A 19,250-nucleotide genomic window follows, 5' to 3' on the forward strand; every position below is an offset into this window, starting at 1 on the left:
ACGCCCCGTATCACTATTGTACTGGTGCCGTACCTGTACGTGTGAAACGCACCGTACCCCCGCATTCATTGCATGTGTACGCCCCGTATCACTATTGTACTGGTGCCATACCTGTACGTGTGAAACGCACCGTACCCCCGCATTCATTGCGTGTGTACGCCCCATATCACTTTTGTACTGGTGCTGTACCAGTACGTGTGAAACGCACTGTACCCCCGCATTCATTGCGTGTGTATGCCCCGTATCACTATTGTACTGGTGCCGTACCTGTACGTGTGAAACGCACCGTACCCCCGCATTCATTGCGTGTATACGCCCTGTATCACTATTGTACTGGTGCCATACGGGTATGTGTGCAACGCACCGTACACGTACACTTCCGTTGTTGCGGTACGCAGGGGTTGCTGGACACGCCCCCCCAAGTGACCAGACCCTGGTGGTAATGTATGGGCTCCATATTATAGGTTTGGCTTTGGGTATGGGGTATGTTTCCTGCCCCTCACCCCCCCCCCCAGCCCCTGGGTGTTGTTCTCACCTTCTGCTGCGTGTGCGTCGGTTTCGGAGCACCAGGTCGTAGGCTAAGAGGACCGGGATGACACGTACGATGGGGTTCATGGCGTGTACGTCGCGTACCGGGGCTCCGTTTGTAGGACTCTGCTTTTACGGCTGTTTTTGACTCCCGTAACAAAAGAGCCGTAGGGACGAATCGTTCTTGCGTGGCCGGAGACAGCTGCTTAAATACGTCCGGACGTCGCGTACAGGCTGTTCCAGATCGGAATCTTATTTTTTTTTTACCCGTACGGTTTTTTGTACGATTCGTACGGAAAGAGGTTTTCTGTACGAATCGTACTTCCTAAGTTGTAAGGAAAGTTTACCGGGTACGAGTCGTACGGAGAAAACGCTTCCGTACAACAATTCGTACAGCCTTTTTCCAGGATTGGAATCGGCCCCTTATTTTCTGCATACCAGAAGGCGGCCAACAATGCACAAAGTTTGTCCAAAAATGCTTGAAAAGTTTGAAACATGAATTAAAAACTCTTAAATCCAGATTAATAGAACCACTAATTCTATCCTATACGCAAATGGTACTTTTTATTTGTTCCATTAAATTCATATTTGTATTAACAGTTAAGCAAGAGAGTGCAATATAAAATGGCCCTTTCACATTACTCTCTAAGCTGCAAAATCCAACAAAATTCAAGAGGAGTGACAAAAGCAAAACAAATTAGAGAAAGAAATGACCTCATCCAGAAAAGAAGTAGCAACAATAAACAATACATTTCAGGTACATCTATTTGAAGAGCAATTGGACAGGTTTACTGATCAAGGGTGGATAACATGAGATTATGAAAAGAATGATATATGTACTTATCTGTAAAATAGTTTTGAAACTATTCCGCCACAGAATTACTGGGTCCATACCTGTCCTTATTTGTTGCCCCATCTTTGACGGTGGGAAGTACCATTCCTTTATGACGTTACATGTAAGCGTGCAATTCACCAGTGCATATGCTTCTATCGCTCTTAGGCATACCTTAATTGAAGCATAAGCTAGATTTCATGTGGGTACTTGGACACAATGCAAAGTCTTGGCATTTTCTATTTTTGTAGGTAACTGGTCTATGTGTAGCGCCCCCCATTTTTTTAAGATTCTTTGTACCTCTCCCTGATCTAGTTCCCACTCCTGCGAGATACCTTCTGTCTGCCTCATCTGTCTGCGTCCATGGTTTTCTACCCCAGCATGTGTATCGCTGTCAGTGATATCTTTTTTTTGGAGTGTCCATATTCAGATCTCCTGTGCTAGTTTGCATAGCACACATCATGGAAGGCCTTCCTGACACCCCCCCCCCCAACCACCCACCCTCCCCTGTTTGTCCACGAAGAATATTTGTGTTGGGTTGTCTGTTTGGATCTGTACTACTATCTCTCTGATATGTTTGTGAAAGGCCTTCAAGTCAAGAAGTCTGTTGTGAGTTCTAATATTTGATTGAGTTTTTCAGCTTTCTGTGGGTTCCATTAGCCCCTGATTTTTTTATTCTCCTGCATGCACCCACCCAGTGTAGGGTGAGACTGTTGTGATGGTGACCTAGAGAAGTGGGTATTTTGAGTGGCCTGCCTCTTGTGATGTTTTCTGCTATCCATTACTATATTTACTTTTGCACAAGATCCTCCCAGTCCCCCACTGATTGTAACCATTGGCTCAGCAGCCTTTCTTGGTTGAGTGTCCTATGGAGTCTGGCAGGTGGGATTCATTTAATGCTTGAAGTCATCATTCTCAGCAATTTCAGGTTCACAATCTCAGATGGTCTCCTCCTGTAGTGGCAAACCTGCTATGTCAATGACTGCACGCTCTTTTGAACCAGGCATGCCTTTATCGCAACTGAATCTGCCCCAGCTATCCATTTTAGTCATAGGGAGTGGTGAAGACTTCTCATTGTTCGCTTAAAAACTCCGTATGTCTACTACTTCCATCATTATTTGTATACTGTTCTGAAGGTCTTGCGAGTTTGCCTTTTACCATCCAATTGAATCGGTAGGGGTACGCTTGTATCTCCTGCTTTCTCAAGTGAGCTGCTACTTCTGCAAGACATTTTGCAAACACACTTGGTGCTGACTTTATCCTAAAGGGTAAAACTCTGAATTAGTAATGTGAATTGTGTACCAAAAACGTGAGGGATTTTTTGTGCTTGAAGTTCATCAGGGTGTGCAAGTATGAATGAATGAATGAATGAACGGCAATTTATATCGCACAAACTAACCCGAAGGCATCAAGGCGCCCCTTGTATGTGCCCCTTGAGGTCTACAGTTGCTATGTAATCCTCTTCTTTTAGCAATGGGACGGCTTTCTACAGTGAATATGTCTTGAGATTTTGTGTCTGATTAATGTCTTCTGTAATCTCAGGTCTATGATGGGTCTCAATATTAAATTTTGTTTGGGGATGAGGAAGCAGAGAGAGTACAGTCATTAGGTTTGTTACTCTTTTGGCACCTGCCCTACTGCGTCCTTCTGTATGAGGTTGTGTATTTCCTGTTTTTAACAGTGTCATTTCCTCTCCTTTGCAAGCTCTCCTGTTTGGCTTGACATCTGATGTTATCATTCCTAACTCTAGGCAGTAACTGTGTTTTAAGACGTTCGCACCCATTTGTGATAGGTGATGTTCCTCAATTCCAGGAGCAAACCTCCCAGTCTACTCCCTAAATGTGTTTGATGCTGAGGGCTTCTCTTTGCGAGTCACTTGCTGTCTGTGGCTGATCCACTTATGGTCTGCCATCACCAAAGGCCGTGACTCAAAAGAAGTGACTCCACGCCAATGGGTATGGCCATGCAGTACTAGGTCTCTACACACTCACCCCTTGGGAGCACTGTGTTGGTTGTAGAATGGTCTGCAAATTCCCTCTTTCAATTGCTCTCCTGGTAGGAGGAGTGCTCCTACTGTAAGACCCCCTGAATTGTAGGGGCCCACTGCTTTTTCCATATGATTGTATTTTTGTATCTGCTGGAGAGAGTCATCAACTGCAGCTCCATGCGGCTTTCCCCTGTAAAAGACATAATTATCAAAGAAATGTGGACTTCTTGTTTAAAGCTGGATACTATTAGTAAGGCACGTATTCTTAGTGTAGTGTCCATGCACATCGGTCTGCTGATTGCTTTAGCAGCTTCAAGGGCTGACTTGAGGCTGGAATTTAAGATGGTCTTTCCTGCTTGTATTGCATTTGTATTGTTTTTGGACATGTTGCATCAGTTCTTTCTTTTCCTTCTACAGTTAATAGCACTAGAATGTGTGGTGCGTCACTGTGTGGCTTCTGAATGCCTCATCTTTCTTCCTTCCATCTCAAACAGCTTATTTTTCTTCTCTGGGACTGGTACTTTGGATGCTGTAGCATTAGCCCTTTTCCTCGCAGTGCAGTCTGCAAGCTCATTGCTTGTTGTCTAGTAAGTCTTTCTAGAGGGTTTATATTTCTTCTCTACCCTTGTTCTTACTACTTCAGAGGAAGCTGACTTGTTAAATGCTTATTTCCTCTGGTTCATGATTCAAGGTAGCAGGGGCAGAAACTGATCTTTCTTCAGTGATATCAGTATTTCTGGGAGGAAACACTCCAGGGCCTGTCTTTTTCTAGCTGTACTTTTAAGTGTCTACTCTCCTTTTAATGACAGCATCGTACAGAAAAAAGTCATCCAGTTGGGCTGGCAGAGAATGGATGGAGACAGACCTGTGCTCAGGAGATTTGGTGTCTAAGTCCTTCCATACATCCTCATCTCCTTGGGATGCCACTAAGATGAGTTGGTCATATTACTCATCCTCATCATAAAACTCCAACCTGCTCTTCCACTGTGGGTTCTGAAACACGATAGGGGTTCTGTGTCTGCTTGGCTCCCCTCTTCTATCCTTATTAATGTTTCGAATAAATGGTTAGTCTGTGAGACCAAAGTGCAGGCTATGGCTGATGCTAATCTGCTGTAACCCTCATCATTGTTATGATATCTCAAATTACTATGCATCAATGTACAATTTGCCATAACAGTTAGCGTGAATCACTAACTGTATAATCAGTGTAGTGTCCTGAGGTATTTTAGGCACTTTAAGGCCTTCAAAGAATTGTGGTCTCCAGAAAACCTAGGTTCTAACGGTAATACATATGGCAAAAACCAGCTTCAAAAGTAAAATATGTCACCATAGGATGCAAGACGGATATACAAATAAAATTAAAGGAAAAGGACAGTCACAAAAAGGCCACAAAAATAAGAAAAGTAGAATTTTCTTTTTAAAGTGATTGATGACCAGCGCTCCTAGAACAGACCAACTGGGTTGCGTCAAAAATGTTGGCAAAGCTTTGTGAAGGATACATGCTAATAACTATTTATTTTCTCTCGAAAGCATTACAAATGTATCAAGTGATATAAGGGAATCACAGCAGAACCTCTGATGGTTATTCCTCAAACTGTTCAGACAAGATCTAAATACTGCGGAAATGACTGCTGGTAACATTAGAACTGGACCAGTCATTTCACATTATCCTTAGAAGAGTGGCATTGAGGACTCTACACAGGTTGTCTGGAGAAGCGCAACAGTCTCAGAGATCAGAACTTTTTTTAGACTTCTCCTTCTGGCTATCCCTGTACAAAACAGTTATATATGCAAGCTGTTCCAGCCGGTATGAGGAATCACTGACTATATTCATCAGGGTACTTTGGAGCCTCTACAAAATATGGACCTTAGGAAGAGTCCTGTTGCTTCACTGTTCGCGTATTAAGGTGTCAGCTGAAATTCTTACCTGTTTCTCCCCAGAGAAGTGCGTGCCACTAGCTCATAGATCTGTGGTACATACTCGAATGTGGAAATGATGTAAAAGGCTTTCTTATCTGAAAAACAAATGAAGACTATACAGTAAACCACCATGGCAGAAACTGAAAGGTAATAGACACAACAATGACGGAATTCCTAACTATTTATATACCAACTTGCCACAAATAAAGACAATAGTTTACATAAGTACCAGTTATGAAATCTATGGAAAGTAACTTTTAAAGGTACCACTAATTTGAAAAACAAAATGAAGAAATAATATTGCATACTTGCTAAATCCTTTTCTCAGCAGATGGAAAAGTTAGCAAATTCCTAATTACAGTCAAACACTCATATTTTTACAATGTTTCACTGTACATAAAAGCAATGATGCCCTCCAGGCTGAAGTATCACATTTTATAGAGCAAATACCGAAAGGTTCTGAAACAACAGCCAAAAGGCGGCGGGAGCCAAGCCAGTGAAATAAAAATGAAATATTTGTTTTCCGAATGAGTCATCAGATTTTATCCAACTGAGGCTCATTTACCAACTTGTTCTTTTCCTATCACATAACACTTTATTCTGAAGGTTTTCCATTCTTAAAAGTAATATACATAAAATATTGTACATTTTATATTATTAGATCATAATTAAATACTAACAAGGGTCCTGAGACAGAATATTGAGTTGGGAATGTCGACTTACACAAAAATCGATTTGTAAATATTGTGATTCAGAAATATCGACAGCAAGAATATTGTGGTCAATAATATCAAATTTAAGGTAAGAAATATAGTTTTAAAAAATATAGGTCATTAATATTGTTTGAAAAAATATAGATGTTTAAATATTGATTTTTTAAGAAGTGTTATGTATTTTAGTTTATATTTTAAATGTATGTAATGCATGTTTTGTGTACAAGTATTGTTTATGTTTAATTATATGTGTTAAATTTGTAGTAGTTATGAATTTTATTTTAATTTCATTCTTCATTTCTTGCTCCGTAGCTGGTTGTAGGTTTATAGGGGAATAGGGTGGGAAGTAATTTAATTATAATAAATGAATCATTAATTTTTCATTTATTTAATTTAGATTTTATAGCGTTAATTGTGGGAAGTAATTTATTTATAATTAAATATTATTTGGTTGTTAAATACTATTAATTAATTGATAATTATGGTGATTGTGTGATTTGTTTTAGGGGCAGGTTGTGGGGTTTATAGGGGTAAAGGGTGGAATGTAATTTATGTTTGATTAATTAATAATTAGTTGTTAATTTATATTAATTATTTTATTGAAAATTGATTATGCAAATTGTCTTATTAATTTTAGGTGCGGGTTGCTGGGTTTATAGGAGTATAGGGTGGGAAGTAATTTACGTTTAATTAATTAATAAGTTGTTAATTTAAAATAACTAATTCATTGATAAATAATTATGCGAATAGTGTTATTTTTTTTAGGTGTGGGTTGTGGGGTTTATAAGGGTAAAGGGTGGGATGTAATTTATGTTTAATTATTAATAATTATTTGTTAATTAATATTGATTAATTAATTAAAAATTAAAATGGAATTTCTGTAATCAATTTTAGGTGTGGGTGTGGGGTTTGTGGGGTAAAGGGTGGGAAGTAAGTTTTGTTTAATTAATTAAAAATCGGTTGATCATTAATATTAATTGATTAATTTACGTTTAATTAGTGTATTTGTCTATTTTTTGTGTGTGGGTTTTATTGTAATAGGGGTACAGTGTGTGAAGTAAATAAATGTTACTTTATAACTAGTTGTTAAATACTCTTAGTTTCTTTAATTGAAAATAGGTTTTAAATTGTGTAATTCATTTCTTTTTTTTTTTTTTTTTGAAACCGTTTATTGCATTTTGAAAAAGTTACAGGTATGGGCCTACAACCATCCGGCCGGCCGCTAGAGTGGCAAAAGCATATGACATACATACAGTAAGTGTCTCTTGGCGGTGCAGATTGGTTAATCAGGGGATATCAATAGCGCAGGCCGCATAACTCCAAGCCCACAATACGGTTTCCTTTTATCAAAACAGAACAACACAAAAAACCACACCCGCAAGGCAACCCGCAATCCAAAGTGACGGCACGTGCTCCGTAAGTGGGGGATCCCAACCAGCAGCAAAACTCTGAAGGGGGGAATGGGAGTAGATCAGGGACTGGGGAACCACGTGCCCACGGCTGAGGGAGGGGGGTCGGCTAGGGGGACGGAGCTGGCGAGGCAGCCGGTAGCAGTGGCGGCTCACAAATACCCCCGCAGTAGGCGTTCCAGGGGCCCCAGATTTTCACCCACGCCCCAGGCTTACCCCTCGCCACATACACTACCTTTTCACGAAACATACACCAATCCATATGTTCTTTCCAGGCCAACACCGCCGGGGGCCTCTGGGATCCCCACAGTTGAGCAATGTCACGCTTAGCTATCATGTATCCCAGAGTCACCCACCGCGTCTGCGGGACCGAATAGTCATTTGGTTCCCACACATTCAGCAAGCATCTCCTCGCTTCAGGCAACAGCGCGACACGCGTAACCACACGCAGGACCTCATGCACACCACGCCAGAATCGCTCCACCTTCGGGCACTCCCACAGTATATGCATGAAAGTTGCCAAAGCACCACAGCCACGCTTACACAATCCGTCACCAGCAAAGCCCATACGTAGAAGCCTTGGCCCCGTCACGTAAACCCGGTGGAGGATCTTAAGCTGGACGAAGCGAAGGCGAGCCGGGATGGCCACCTCCTTCGGAGAGGCCACCGCGGAAATCCAGTCCTCGTCGTCCAGTTCCAGCCCGTCGGCAACCCAGGCCTCGCGGAGACTAGTCAGCAGGCACGATCTGTCGTTGATCAGTTTTTTATATATAAGGGAGATCGTGCTGTCTGGGACATGGCCATCCAGCACTCTGTCCTCCAGGGGGGAAGACTCCGGAATGGACGCGACATCCGGGAAGACGGAGCCCAGCGCGTGGCGGACTTGCAAGTACCGAAAGTACTCACTGCCTTGCAGCTGAAACTCCGTCTGCAGCGTCTCAAAAGTTTTGAATCCCCCCTCGTCCAGAGATCTCCCACCTTGCTGATTCCGATCGTGTCCCACTTCTCGAAGCCCTTCGATGTCCACAGGGAGCCCAACCTCTCAGACGCATATAGCGGTGACGCCCGGGTCAAACGGTCCTTCCACCCCATAGCTGCATTAGCCGCGTGCCAGACACGCACCATGACACGCGTCGGTCCCGTCAGACGGGAGTCGGGTGCGCCAGAGTAGAGCGCTCGATTGTAATCGCCACCGGGCAGGAGCATCTTGTCCATTTCAAATGCCGGGTTCAAGGCGGGCCCGTATAGGCCATGATTAATTGCAGCTAGCTGGGAGGCCCAGTAATACCGTTTAATGTCCGGGAGGGCGACCCCCCCATCGTACCACGGGAGCGTCAATTTAGCCAGAGCAATACGCGGCCTCCCGTCCCAGAACAGGCGCCGCTGTAGGCCCTCCACCTCACGGAAGTAGCGCGCCGGAACCAAGTCCATAGTGTTCTGGAGGGCGTACAGAAAGCGCGGCAAGGACATCATCTTAAACAAGGCCGCTCGGCCAAGCGGCGAAAGCGGAAGACGCCGCCAACGCGCAACGTCCTCCTTCAAGCGCTGGAGGGGGGGTAGCAAGTTCCGCTCGTAGCGGGCCTCCGGGTCTAGAGTAATATATATACCCAGGTACCGGAACCCCTGGGAGGCAATCTGGATCGGGCAGTCCCGTGGTAGGGCCGGAGCCTCCCCGGAAAGCACATATACGCAGGATTTCGCCCAGTTGATGACAAGGCCTGAGTTACGACCGAAGGAGCGCAAAACATCAACCAGGACAATCAGCGATTTACGCGGGGAGGCAAGATACAAAAGGATGTCATCTGCGTAGAGGGACACGCGGTCCTCATGCTCGGGGGTCCAGCGGAGACCACGGATAGAAGGGTGCCACCGTAGCCACTCCGCCAAGGGCTCCAAGGCCAGTGCAAACAGGAGCGGCGACAAGGGGCAACCCTGACGCGTGCCCCGCCCCAGCGCGAATGGGGCCGAGAACCGCCCATTCACCACCACCTGCGCCAATGGGCCCGAATACAACAATTTGACCCAGCTAATGAATCCCGGTCCAAATCCAAATTTCGCCAGCATCGCCCAGATGTATGGCCATTCAAGCGTGTCAAACGCCATGGTGGCGTCTAAGGACGCCAAGATGGCCGGCTCCCGCACAAACGGGACACGCGCGAGCACCCCGTGCAAGCGTCGCAGATTAAGAGCCGTGTTGCGATGGGGTATAAAGCCAGATTGGTCTTGGTGGACCAAATCGCCCACCACGCCGACCAACCGGTTGGCCAACACCTTGGCGAGGATTTTGGGCTCCGCGTTCAAGAGCGAGATTGGCCTATAGGATGTGACCCGCTCACGGGGTCTCCCCTCCTTATGGATCACCACGATTGTGGCCAGACGCTGGTCCGGCGGGAGGGAACCCTGCGAGTGGGCCGCCAGGAACATCGCGCGCAGGTGGGGTGCTAGTACATCCGGGCGCAGCTTGTAAAGCTCGATGGGGATACCATTGGGGCCCATTGCCTTGCCGGATGCGACCGAGCGAATAGCCAGGGCAATTTCGTCCGAGGTGGGAGGAGCGTCCAGCAAATCCCTGTCCTCCACCGTAAGGGAGGGCAGCGCGATGTCCCGAAGCAGGGCATGGGAGTCATCCTCCGAGCAGGGGGAGACCGGGGTGTACACCTCGCGGAAGTAATCCGCGAAGCAGGAGACAATGGCTTCCGGCTCGGTGACACGCGCACCATCCATCCTCTCGATCAAAGGAACCACACGACTCGCTCTCTCCCTCTTATCCAACCACGCAATCAATTTACCAGCCCTATCACCCACATCATACAATCGCCCCTGTTGCTCTCTACTGAGGCCCCTGGCCGCCTCCTGTAATTCATTTCTTGACAGTTTAATTGTAGCTGTGGGTTGTGAGGATTATAGGAGTTACGTTTGGGAAGTTAAATAATTTTTATACGTTTTCATTTGTGTTTTAATTAATAATATTTCTTTAATTCGTAATTAATTCTGTTAGTTGAGGGAGTACATATTTTTTTAAATGTTGATGTGTGTTGTGATTTGTGTGGTGTTCTAGGGTAGGAAATAAAACAAGTACATTTATGTAATTCATTTTTTTGTTTCTAAATAATTTTTAATGAAAAATATTTATTTGTTTGGAAATTACTTTTTATTTCATTTAATATAAAATGTGTAGGGGGGCGTGGCTTGGACGCCGAGTAAGATGGCCGCCTGAGCTCAGAGCTCCGCTGCGCCATGGCGGATTTTTCTTCCTATCTTGCTATTTTGCTGCCGTTTCACCAGACTTCCTTCGGTTCCAGCGAGCGGAATATGCCGTGCTGATGATGTGACCACCAGGCTTGTCGCACACGCAGATATACCCTGTTTTCGTCGCATCATGTAAGTGCCGCAGCACGACCGCCATTTTAAGATCGGCGCGACGCGCGCGCGAGGCTGAAATGGACGCATGTCCCCTCAGAACGTGGGATATTGATAACGCTTGATGGCTTCTTCCTCATACCCCCAATGCTCCTGCCTTACCACACTTTCAGCTTTCCTCCATTTCAACACCAGCACGACTTTGTCTCCTTGTCTATGTTCTGGAGGAGCAGTTACCTCATGTTGGCCATATTAGTGGAATACTTCCCTTCTGCTCATTACTGCTGCTTCATGAGAAATCACTATTTTCATGTATTCCACACAAGACGTTGCTCCTAATGTGCTCTTTTTGAGGAATTATTCAGTTTTTATTTTCTTTTTCCTTCCTAAGGACTTTGTACTTTTTGGTTTGTCCTGCAGAGCGAAGTTCACTCCATGCCTACTACGTTTATTGTGATTATGCTTCCTCTGTGGTCGTGTCAAAGGGATATATCTTTATATGGCAGTCATTGAATTATCCTTTACAAGCTTTTTTGAGCACTAGTGTCTGGACTTCGTCAGCAATATATAACTAAGATTTGGCGCATAAGAGCTCCGCGCTGACGTATGGTCTCTCTGCCACTATTAGAGGAAGATTTTAATGATTGGTTGGAACTGCCTTTGATTCCTGGATTTCCACGGTTTTTACAGTTGTCTTTTACTGCTCCTGCTGGCCTCTTTGTTTCCTTACTAAGCATCTTGGAATATTTGTATTCTGCATACGAAGTACACCGGTGATTTAGTTATTATTCATTCCATCATTTGCACGTTCAGGTCTCTATGGGCAAACTACGTAACCCAAAGTTTGTCTTTGTGCCTTCGAAGAGCTCTCCTACGACCACCTCTTCCTCAGCGGCAGACTGCTCTTCTCCCACAGATCAAATGGCGGCAGCGGCTTCCAGCCGTTCTTCTCCATCACAGTCAGCCTTAAACAAAACTTCTCCCTCTACTTCCTCGTCTAAGCGCTTGAAACAGGACTCCCCTCCTCCACCACCTGATAAGCCACCATCCCCTATATCTATGGAAATGTTGCTGGAGGAGATACGCGCTTTATGTCCGTTTGTGGAAGAGACCAATACGAAGATGCAGCTTCTTGAGGCAAAATGGTCGACTATGGAAACTCGTGTATCCTCCGTGGAACAGCAGGTAACAGAAATTCACACTAACTCTCAGCGTATTTCCTCACTGGAAAAGTCTCTTCTCACCCTCCAACAGCATACTGAGGACTTTGAAAATAGAAATAGGAGGAATAACTTGCGTATTTATGGCCTGCCGGAATCCTTGGAGGGAGATGACCCTGTTGCGTTCTTCTCCTCTTTTCTTCTGAAGCTTTCGGACATTCCTGCTACTACTTCTCTAAGTATCCAAAGAGCTCATACACTTGGCCCTCGTTCCTCAGCTTCAACTAAACCACGAGGTGTCATCATCCTCTTTCTGAAATGTACTGATCTCCTTCTGGTCCTTTCCACAGCTCGATCCAAACGCCATGTTTCCTGGATGGGTCAGAGGGTATTTCTCTCTCAGGATGTTTCTAATGCTACCGCTGCCAGAAGGAAGGAGTTTTTGTCTCTTTGGGCTCCTCTACGCTCTCTTGGTGCTAGATATGGTTTATTTCACCCTTGTACCTTCAAAGTGACTCACCAAAATAACACCTGGACTTTTCAAGACCCTGCCGAACTCAAGAACTTTATTCCTATCCAAACTAATGCTGGCATGGACACCTCCAACCCTGCTAATGGTTGATTATATAATCTCCCCTTTTTCTTACAGGTTTTACTGATATGTTCTTGTATTGGCATCTGTTTCCTTGATGTGGTTCTTCTTAATTAGTTGCTGGATTGTATTCCCTTTTTCACGTGTCTTTTGCCTTTGTGTTGTTTTGTTTAACATAATTTTCTGTATCATCTTTCTTTTTCCTCACCTAGATTGATTGGTGTATTCCTCTCCATCCCATACGGTTCGTCTTATTCATCTTCCGTCCTGGTGCAGTTTGTTCTCCTGGCTTGGGAGGTCATTCTTGTCGAATCCTTCCATAACCCCATTATCATCTTCTTTTTCCCCCCCTCAGGTATGTTTCTTTCAGTCATCCTATTTGGATATGTACTGTCTCTTCTTGTACTTCCTTTCTCTCGCCCTTTCCCCTCTTTCCTTTCTCTTTCTTTTAATGTACCTTTCGACTCTCTTTTTTCTCGTTCTTTTTTCTCATGTATCAATTGGCATTCTTTTCTTATTTCTTGCTTTCATGGCTTTTCTTTTTTGCTTACAATTTTACTGTTTTTACTTTCAAAGTTATTTCATGGAAAGTGAAAGGTTTTGTTAATCCGATTAAGCGACAGAGAATCCTTTCCCACCAGGCTTCCTATAATCCTGATTTAGTCCTTTTACAAGAAACCCATCTTTCTGATGCTGAATCGCTTAAGCTGACAAGAGGCTGGGTGGGAACGGTCTTATTCTCCCCTTCATCTAATAAAAAGAATGGTGTTGCTATTTTATGTCACAAGAAACTAAAATGTAAAGTTCTTTCCCAAGATACCGATACTGAAGGCCGATGGGTACTAGTTAAGTTATTAATCAACTCTGTATCTCTGACTGTATTCAATGTCTATGGCCCTACCCACCCTGATTGCAATTTTTGGCCTTTAAATACTTCGAAATGTTTTCAGCACAGTGATACCATGTTTATCTTAGGAGGTGATTGTAATCAGATTGTTGATCCGTTTCTTGACTGCAAATCTTCTGCTCGCTTTACACCTCACAAATCACATACACAATTTCTAGACACTATTTCTAAGTCACATCTCATTGACTCATGGAGACTTTCCCACCCTGACACTCTAGACTACTCCTTCTTTTCACCCCCCCATGCCTCTCTTTCTCGGATTGATTACATCTTCCTTTCTCAATCTCTTTCTCAAAATCTCCTATCTTCTTCTATTGAGCCCATAGTTATCTCAGACCATGCTCCTATTGTCACGACCCTTGATCTTCTTCCTCCACATCCCAAATCTTCTCGCTGGCGATTTAATAACTCCCTTCTCATGGATCCTCTTTTTTCTTCTTTTTTTTCTCCTTTGCTACAGAATTCTTTTTACTCAATTCTGACCCCTCTTTAGCTCCTCATGTTATCTGGGATTCTTTTAAGGCAACCGCACGTGGCTTTGTAATGGACTTTGTTTCCAAAAAAAAGAAGCACTTCCTTAATAAACAGAAAGACTTGTTGGCTCACATTAAATCCTTAGAGCACAAATTCTATACTTCCTCTAACAATTCTGTTTTGCCAGACCTCATACGTGCCAAACTTGATTTCAACAAAACTACTACTGATAATGCCTCTTCAATCTTACTTCGGAGCAGCGCTCATTACTATGGGGGTCGCAATAAATCGGGTAAACTTTTAGCTAGTTACCTCAAATCTCGTAAGGAGCGTAATTGCATAGATTCTATTTACTCTACAGATAATCTTCTCTTACACAAAGAACAGGATATACTTACCCAATTCCAGCTTTTCTACCAGTCTCTTTATACTCCTGAATCTCCTCCCTCTGTCTCTCTTATTCACTCCTATTTCGATAGACTCCCTACCCCCTCCCCCTCTCATCTCAACTTTCTTGGTCTTGAGCATGATCTCTCCATTACTGAACTTGACAGCGCTTTAAAGACTCTTACTAAAGGTAAATCCCCGGGTCCTGATGGCTTCTCTGTGGAATTTTATATGCATTTTTCTGACCTCCTACTTCCTAAACTTCTCACACTCTTCCAATCCTTCTTTATCTCCGGCTGGTACTTTCCACGAGGCTACGATCTGCCTTATACCCAAGGAAAGTCGTGACCCTCAATTCTGTAAGAATTACCGACCAATATCTTTAGTTAATGTGGACTATAAATTATTTGCTAAACTACTCGCTTTACGTTTAGATCCTCTTCTGCCCCATCTCATTGGCAAGGAACAGTGTGGTTTTGTTAAGGGCAGACTTACTTCGGATAACTCTCGCCTTTTCCTCAATGTCCTAAATAAGGTCCCATCTCTTTCCATCCCTTTAGCTGCTATCTCTGTCGATGCTGAGAAAGCGTTTGACAGAGTGGACTGGTCCTTTTTGTTCGCCGCTTTGCGGTGGCATGGCTTTGGCCCTAATTTCATTTCTCTCATTTCTTTACTTTATTCAGCCCCCAAAGCGTCTGTTTTAGTCAATGGTCATCTATCCCCTTATTTCCCCCTCCAACGTGGGGTTCGCCAAGGATGTTCTTTGTCTCCATTACTTTTTGTTCTTGCCCTTGAGCCATTTCTTACGTCTATTCGGAATAATATATCTATTTCTGGTTTTCCTTATGGCAAAACCCATTTGAAACTCTCTGCATATGCAGATGATATTCTCTTATTTATTTCCGATCCTGAAAAATCCATTCCCGCCCTATTACTTGAATTTAATTCCTTTTCGCAAGTCTCTGGTTATAAGATCAATTCTGATAAAACGGAGATTCTCCCTCTTACCAAATTTTGTCTCCCTCATCAGTTCTCTTCTACTGGTTTTGCATGGAATTCCTCCAAAATCAAATATCTCGGAATATGGTTCTCTAACTCCATTTCCTCATCCATTCAGTTGAATATGTCTATTGTTTTATCCCGTATTGATAAATTATTATCTTCTTGGAATCCTCTTTTTCTTTTGTGGTGGGGTCGGCTTGATTCGATTAAAATGATGATATCCCCCATTCTTATATATATTTTTTCCATGCTCCCCATAAATATTCCTGATATTTACTTTAAACGCATTGATTCCTGTCTTTCTAAGTTTCTATGGAATCATAAAAAATCAAGGGTTGCCTTAGTGGCTCTTCGCAAACCAAAATCTAATGGCGGAGTCAAGTTTCCGGGCTTTCGTCTCTATCATAAGTCTTTCTCTCTCTGTCAGGCCTCTAATTGGCTTATTCCAGAACCTTCTCCTCTTGCCCCTCTTTGGCTCTCTATTGAACGTTCATTGCTTTCTCCGTTTTCTCTCCTTGAGGTCATACATTTCTCTGCTAAGAACTTATCCACCTCTCTCCCCTTATTCAAATACACTTCTTCTCTTCTACACTCTTTGGTCCATCCTGTTCCAATTACTCGTGAATCCTTTTTAGCCTCCCCTATTTGGTACAACTCGCTTATTCTCCTAAACAACCGACCTATCTGTTGGACTGCTTGGAGATCAAAAGGTCTTGTATGGGTTTAGCAACTTTTTGATGGTCTTCTCCCGTGCTCATTTCCCCGATTCCGACTCTTGTTTCACTGCCCTCAATCCTTATGCTTGCTCTGGCTTTCCAACACATATCTTTTAACTGGAAAGATCTTAACAAACTTTCTATACAATGCTGGTGGAACTCTCTCTGTCATTACCATAGGCTTGATGTGCGCTTTGCCGCTGCCTCCACTCCTACTTTTAACAGAGATTTATTTTGGTTGCCCCTCACAACATATCTCGACCGCATGGCTCTGAGACGTACCTCTCATTTATCCTCTGAGAACTTTAAGCCTCCATGAGCGACTCTTGCTCTGTCCTCCTTCTCATATTTTTCTATTTACATCTATTTTCTCCTACATTCAAATGTTATCTATTCCAGACTTTCTACTCTACCTATTCTATTTGCCTGATTTTCTCCCTATTCTCTCTATAATGCCTTCTGTCTATCCTTTTTGCTTTCCCTCCCTTTCTCTCACCTCTTCTTTCTCTCTTTTTTCCCTTTTCTGTCTATACAAAATTTTTATAAAATGCTTTTTATGCTTCTTTTGTTAGCGGGTATTGATCTACTGTTCTTTAATTCAATATGGACAATGTTATTTGTATTGATCGGTATCTCTTTGTTTTTTCCTAATGTTCTCAAATAAAGCATTTCAAACTAAAAAAAATATATAAAATGTGTAGGTATTTGTTATATGTATTTAACATTATGATATGTTTTCTATTTTTTTTATTTTTAAATATATTTGTATTTGAATTTTTTAAATATTTATATATTTTTTAATTTATTTTGTTTTTTAAATATTTTTATTGTTGTAAAATGTTGTTTGTTTTTAATTTTGAACTGACTGGAGTGAGAATATTAATTGTTACTCCTCTGCAATTCATCACTTTCCTTATTGTTACACTCACTGGAGTGGGAATAGTAATTTTTACCCCTTGGCCATCCAACACTTTCTCCACTGTTGCATTCACTGAAGTGGGAATAGTAATGTTTACCCCTCCGCTGTCCAACACTTTCCCTACTGTTACACTCACTGGAGTGGGAATAATAATTTTTACCTCTCCACTATCCAACACTTTCCCTTCGGTTGCACTCACTGGAGTTGGAATTGTAATTTTTACCCCTCCGCTATCCAACACTTTCCCTACTGTTACACTCACTGGAGTGGGAATCGTAATTTTCACACCTCCGCTATCCAACACTTTCCCCACTGTTGCACTCACTGGAGTGGGAATAGTAATGTTTACCCCTACTCTGTCCAGCACTTTCCCTACTGTTGCACTCACTTGAGTGGAAAATTTAAGTTTAAAGATTTTTAAATGTAATTTATAATAGAATGCTTTTTTAAATTAGATTTTATGTTATTGGTACACACACACACACACATATAAATGTGTTCCATTTGGATTTTATTAACATGAATGCATTTCAAAGTAAGAAAGTATAATATGATTTATGCAAACAAAATGAGAACTTTCATAATACCTGCACTAATTTGAACTTTAAGATGCATTATGGGAGATGTATTGTGCATAAGTCATGTAACCCAGGACTTTTAAATACATGCACGTATGCACTTGGCCAATTGTTTCCTCCCGTGACCAAGGCATAACGCTGAAACGCGTAGGGTGAAAGGAAGCATATGGTGCTGTTTAAACCTTGATTAAAATGAGCTGACTCCGGAAATGGGCCTCTGTGTTTTGTGTCACGGCAGTGAATTGATGGGCTTCTTCGTGCCCGTTGTTTAAAGAGGCCGCCCTGAAGGGTTGGAGGCTCCGATGCTCGAAGGATGTTTGATGGATATATATATATATGTAAACAGAAAAGGTATATGCACTGGCACTTTAGTTGAAATCAAGTGTAAAAGTTTACATCGACAAGCATTAGCACTTTATAAACAAATTAAGATAATCGTCGGTACTTGCGATTAGTCTTTTAAAAAAAGGTTGAGAAATTGAAAAATTTCGAGGTTTTGATTTTTGTATATAGAAATCAATTAAGGATTAAGAAATTGCATGTAGAAATAATTGCAAGCGATTCACGCCAATGAAAATGTTATGTTGGAATAACAATTCATAATGTCATTGTAATGATTGAGTGCAAGGCATTGACATGGAAAGACGTTCCAAAATGGCGGGAGCTTTTGACCTACCGTTTACCATGGTTGATAAAATAATTTGATAGCCCCTCTTTTATGTTTTATATGTCACATGTCTGTTTTAAAAAGAGGAACGAATGATTTTTTCATTATCGTGAACAAGGTGGCGAGAGGCCATCGAAACGCGTTGATGTGAAACTCATCAATAAAAAGCCGAATGAAATAATCCCCCTGGGAGTGCAGTGTGGTTTTTGCTGAAAACGACTTGAACCGTATGCTGAATGTTAAAAGACGGGGCGGCCGTCTTTCCTTTCTGCACCATCGACGTTAAGGAAGCACGCCAGTAAATCCGTCCAATCTGCATTGTTTGAAGACAGGCGTGCCCCCTGAGCAAACCCGTTTGAATTTCGCCAGTAATTTACGAAGAGGAACCTGAAACCGGGAGAAGTTTTTTCGTCGACTTTCACGATCGGAGGATTGCGGAAGGAGAGCAAAAGCACCCGACAGAAGGCTCCGGTAAGCGTGGCGAAATTGGGAGGGCTCGGGAGTCGAATTGGACACACTGAACTGTCACGAGAAGGCTTTCCGTGGTTATAAGAGCAGTGTGAAGAAACTAGGGGAATACATCGGCGATAAAATGTGTGATGAGGAATATGCGGCACGCGAAGAAGAAGCTAAAAAGCTTTTTGAAAACATGCCAAAAACGCAAGAGAAAAACAGCAATGTCCCAAATGTGGGAGGAGTTAATGATTTGACAAAACAGTTACATGACTTTGAGAAATTAAAAAAAAGAGAAATATCTCGGTGGTGGGAGGTGGCCTCCCTAAGGCAGTACTTACAAGTAGGAAGAGTCCCGAGAGGACTACGAATAATGATTACGCCAACGTATGAGAATCCCCATGTTGATATGTTGAGCGAATGGGCAGAAAACAATGCGAACAGCTCGACTAATATGATGCGCATATTGTTGAAGTATGCTGATAAAGAGCATGGGGAAGTGGTGGAGAAGATCAAGGAATTAAATGATATCTTTGGGAAACATGCTGAGAAAGCAAAAATAGAGAAATTCAGAACAGATCTTAAAATACGGCTAGAAAAATATGAGAAGCGGATCAAGGATAGAAAAGCCACAAAATTCACGCGT

At 42.8% G+C, this 19,250-nt stretch overlaps 1 protein-coding gene across 2 annotated transcripts in view; it reads right to left on the reverse strand.

Moving 5' to 3' along the window:
• Positions 1–19,250, reverse strand: part of LOC146772768 (rho guanine nucleotide exchange factor 11-like) — a 319,232-nt gene that overhangs the window by 80,233 nt on the left and 219,749 nt on the right. For both annotated transcript variants that reach the window (XM_085639976.1, XM_085639975.1), the window contains exon 11: positions 5,275–5,362. In XM_085639976.1, coding sequence (XP_085496102.1) covers positions 5,275–5,362 — 88 coding nt within the window. The remainder of the gene's footprint in view (positions 1–5,274; positions 5,363–19,250) is intronic.

This window comes from Triturus cristatus, chromosome 12, assembly GCF_964204655.1.
Source record: "Triturus cristatus chromosome 12, aTriCri1.1, whole genome shotgun sequence".
Taxonomy (NCBI): Eukaryota; Metazoa; Chordata; class Amphibia; order Caudata; family Salamandridae; genus Triturus; species Triturus cristatus.